Source organism: Triticum aestivum, chromosome 2A (assembly GCF_018294505.1).
Source record: "Triticum aestivum cultivar Chinese Spring chromosome 2A, IWGSC CS RefSeq v2.1, whole genome shotgun sequence".
In the NCBI taxonomy this organism is placed as follows: domain Eukaryota; kingdom Viridiplantae; phylum Streptophyta; class Magnoliopsida; order Poales; family Poaceae; genus Triticum; species Triticum aestivum.
The window spans coordinates 5813330-5818096 of NC_057797.1; the positions used below are offsets into that span (position 1 = coordinate 5813330).

General features: G+C 51.0%; 1 protein-coding gene across 1 annotated transcript; it reads right to left on the minus strand.

Moving 5' to 3' along the window:
* Positions 1-1067: 1067 nt before the first annotated feature.
* LOC123186942 (uncharacterized) lies at positions 1068-4267 on the minus strand. Its single transcript, XM_044598672.1, has 6 exons — positions 3402-4267; positions 3112-3286; positions 2618-2800; positions 2437-2520; positions 1944-2025; positions 1068-1854 (listed from the first exon to the last, which is right to left on the minus strand). The coding sequence occupies exons 1-6, from the start codon at positions 3665-3667 to the stop codon at positions 1412-1414; spliced, it is 1233 nt and encodes a 410-aa protein (XP_044454607.1). The 5' UTR covers positions 3668-4267; the 3' UTR covers positions 1068-1411.
* Positions 4268-4767: the final 500 nt, after the last annotated feature.

The window sequence follows — 4767 nt, forward strand, 5'->3', positions numbered from 1 at the left end:
GTTTCGGAAAGGGCCCATCGCCTTCCTTGGTTCCTTGGAGAAGACTACTTCGTGCGAGATGAGAACGGAAACGCGGATTGACTTGTCGGGGAAACCAGTTCTTAGCATTGATTTGTGAGTGAGGGATAAGATGGTAAGAATCATGGTGTGTCAAGCAACGTTTATTCCCTCACTAGCATGGCACCACCACTGCTTTGGCAAAGGGAAAAGGATGGGCCAGCAAGCAGTTGGGAGAAAGTGGAAAGGAAACAAGGAGAGCACGGCAAGTACTATTCTCTCCCTCTTTCCTTTATCTTGGTCACATGTGTCATATTGATCTGGTGGTGGTGATGTTTTTGGAGAATGTTTAATTTTTGTTATTTCTCGTGTTGCTTGTACTGCCACGACAAACGATGAATAGATTAGAAGTGTTTCCCGCATTTTTTTTCCCTCTTGTAAATAGGTTTGCCATGGGAAGTTGTTTTGTGGAATGTAATTTTTCCTGGGTTTCGTAATATATTATTATGACCGGAATTAGCGGTCAGAGTTGTATGTTGAAGAACATTTTAGTCTGCCTGAAGGAGTCATTTAACATGTGTTATGTTGATGGGGAAAATTATCTCACCTAAGGTGCTGAATGCTAACAGTGGAGTCGTCAACATTTGGAGAAATTTTGAGAAAACATTGCAAATATGTCAGGGAGGCGACCACATATGATGCGTTAAATTCAAAGATCAAATTCAGTCATCGCTTTGGTCGTATGAGAACATTGGAATTTGGTGGCACGAAAACATTTGAAATTGCTTTCTCTTAGATTCCAAAAGCAGCAGAGTTCGAAGTTGAAACTTGGCAGGTTCATATAGCATCACCTAACCTAAGTATGACATTTTTCCGACATTTTGACCGAAAATGCTAGTCTGAAACAAGAAAGTTGAAGATTGACAATCCAACCGGACACAGATGTCTCTGAAGAATATTCAACAGGAAAGGCCAATCAACATGTCAACACCAACCATAGGTAAATCAACACATGCGTATGCATACATGTCACCAGCGAGCAAAGCAAGAAAGAAATTCTTGTTAGCAACTAACCAACAAAAAGCACTATATTTTTATAGCCCCTCCAAAATATGAGCCTTATTCATTGCAGTACATCATCATAATGATGATGGCCATGTCTCAGCATCCAATACAATTCAGTCTCATTATCATCATGGTTCTATATCCTAATCAGCTCTAAGCTTCACAGACTGCAGCTACAGCAGTATGTACACAAAAGCCTGCTTACAGACGCTTTCTAGCATGAGCAAACGCCGTCCTCGTCCTCATCTGCAAGCGCGAGCGTCTCAGGACCGAAAACAATTATGCCGGATAGCGTCGCTCGGTTGTGCATCGGAACAAATGCGCGTCATGGATCGTCGATGTTTGGTTCCTATCTTCTTCCTGGTCCTGCAAACCTTCTCGCCGTTCCGAATACGAGGGCTTTGGTCAGTAGCCCCTTGTCAAAGGTGCAAGCCAGGGCGACCACGCTGCCTATCACGAAGACTTTGGGTAGGTTGCCCGTCCAGTGCTTTGGCTTCTCGGCTTGGGCGTTGTTGCTGGTCGAACCGGCCTCGGTGTTGTTTTCTGAAGCGGTGAGCTCGTCGGCGACAAACTTTGTGTTGGCGTGTGCCATCGCAGCGCATTTCGAGATGGGCTCCCCGGCGGCCCTCGCGGTCTGGTATGCCCGCAGGCCAGGCTCTATCCGTTTGACGCAGCCCCACATACCCTGCTGCACGCCGAGCTTCGCGATGCTCCATGGGATACCCATGTCTTCGTGATGAAACAGGAGCACCTCGCATGCCGTCATCGCACCATCACCATTTCTTGATTCAACTGATAAAAATGGAACAGGTGTAAATTCATTGGCCTAGCAAAATCAGCTAGTGATGAGGAACCTGCGATGGAAGGAACTGGAATAATACCTGGACGGATGCACCAGCTAGAGTAGTACAGGTCCACGCGGCGAGGTTTGCTGCTCCTTGGAACAGAGGGACGAGGTACACTCTGAGAAAAATGCAGGAAGACATTTAATGATCTGTTTGGCTAAATAAAGCAATACTTGCTCTGAAAAAAATGCAGTAAGACATTTAGTGATCTGTTTTGCCTAAATGTATGGCATCTAAACTAGAGATAGCCTATATGTATGTATGTGAGAAACTACAGATATAGAAAGAAGAGTATGCTTGGCACAGATAGATATAGAATGCAGTGCATCTTATAATCAAACACAGAGAAAGCGGCAATAAATCTTTTTTCCAAATTTGCAAATGAGAAGATGGAACAAACAGCAACAGTGCCCAACTCAAATCCATTACGCAAAGGAACTCTAAACATGGCTGTAAAAGCAATCGCATGAACGTGTATCCCAATAACAGCTTTCTAACAGATATAAAGCTATACCACTTCATCACACACCTTGGTAACGCAGTAGTAGGTCTTTCCAGATGCCCATATCCTGCGACCGATAACATACTCCCTGTCGCTGCAGAAGAATGGAAACTGCAAAGGCAAGGCAAGCAGTGTAAGCAAAAGATACATGGTTTGCCATGAATTCCGCAAGGGCTGCCAGGGAGGGATATCACGCAGATAAGCTCACCTTCCTGACCCAGCGGACAACCATCGTTCCGGTCTTTGTGCACTCCTCCAGCGTCTCGTGCTCAAGAAGCATATCGTCCCAGGTGTTGCTGATCCGGAAGTCATCATCCCAGAAGAAATCCCTGACAACATCCGGCGACGCGTCTTCGAAGATAGTGCTACTGCGGTACTGCGGCGGGCCGTTCTGGAATGAAACAGAGGGTGCAAACATTTAACTCATGAGCTCTAGGATAGTTGTATCTTCTATGTCTAAACACTGAATTACTGAATCGAAATTCGCTACAACTAATCTCACAAATCTACAACAACTGACTGTCATCAATCCAAAAACAGTAGTGCAATAATTGACACAATTTTGACAAGTTGATACACCTATATATGTTGTTAAATTCTAAGGCTATGTATGAATCAACTTTGAAAGAGTTGACAGACAAAATTCTTGGGTTCTACAGTTGCTGCTCAACTAAAAAGCTCTGGGAAGGCTTCATATCATACCTGGGGTTCTCTTTTCCAGGCCTGGTATCGGAATGTCGGGAGCGTGCGGTCCATCATGTGCGTCCAGGCGGGGCCGCCGTCCTTCTCCTCGACTACCCTGCGGAGGTGCATCAGGTCCGGGGTGCTGACCGCCAATTCTTCCTCCTCCACCGGCGCCAGCGAGGCCGCCTTAGCTCTATATACCCACACAAATTAGATAGAATTCAGTAAAGGGACTGAATCAATCAGAAGCCCCAAATCCAATTGGGGGCAGGAGGATATGTTTCTTGAAACACAGAGTAATTCCTCACCTAGGTACGACGGCCAAGTGGTCGGCAACAGTGGTCTGCGGGGCAGGGGCCTGCTGCGCCGCCGCTGCAGCCGGCACCGGCTGCTGTTGGTGCCCGGCGACGTCGACGACTGCGGCGGCCCAGCGCGGGCGCCAGGCCCAGCCGATGAGCAGGCCCACGAGGGCGGCGAGCCAGAGCGGCGCGGCGAGGGTGGCCAGCTCCCGCGCCACCCCGGCCAGCGTGGGCTCCCGGAAGATCTCCGCCAGCATGTCCGCCAGCACCGACATCTTGTTGTCCCACCTCCGCAAGATAGAGCCTTGAAGAGCAGGGAGGGAGAAGGAGACGTCTGGGTGTGTGGATCGGACGGACGGACGGACGGGCGCACCAGAAGAAGAAGAAGAAGAAACCTTTGTGGGTGGTGCGTGGAGAGGGCAGGGCCGCCCCCTGGTTGGAGCGGCGAGGGCCTAGTAGAAACCGCGCGCTGCGCACACCACACACAGCAGCGGGAGGGAGGTGGCCGGCGGAAGAATCCAAATCGGGGCGGGGTGGGGAGGGGAGAAGAGAGGGTTGTGGGCGCAGGCGCAGGCGCAGGCGAGGAATGTGTGGCGCGCGGGAGATGCGTGCGGTGCGGTGCGGTGCGCGCTGGGGATAAGGCCAGGCCGTCGGGAGATAGATTTAGCAGCAGAGAGGCAGAGTCCAGCCGATGCAAGGCAGCAGCAGCAATTGGACGGACGGACGGACGGTCGGAGGAAGGGGACAAGCGCCGCAGCGAGCAGCAAAGGGGAATTTTGATTGGTGGATGGGGATCACGGGGGGACGGGAGCCATTGATATACTGCTGGGGACGATGGGGTGGAGGACGGATTGGGGAATTGGGGTGGGGATTTCTGATCTCTCTCTCACGCGGTGGCGGAGGCGGAGGCGGAGGCGGAACGGAGGTGGTTGGATTCTTCCTCCGTCCAGTCCACTACAGGGCCGGGTCGTCGTCCGCGATGGGCCGGGCTTCTTTTCCTTTTTCTTTTTCTTTATGCTTGTGCGTGTGACGGCGTACACAGTCTCGCTCGCTCGGGTCTGGTCGGGTCGGGGGGTGGACGGTGGTGGGATGAAGGAGCTGAGCGAGCGGCGCGGTGGACCGGACCGGTTCACACCTCGGACACGCGCGGACCGGACCACCTCGGACCCGGGAGCACGAGGAACCCATGGGGCTCCGCCCCACCAAAACGAGTAGAGTAGCAGCACCGGGTCGGGTCGGGTCGGGTCAATCAACCAAAACGGGTAGCGGCACCTTTCATCTCCTTTCTTTCTTCTATTTACACGTACGTAGGAGTACTTGCAAAAAGTACCATCAATCAAACAGTAACCTACGACCTGCCGCCCATAACAATCCC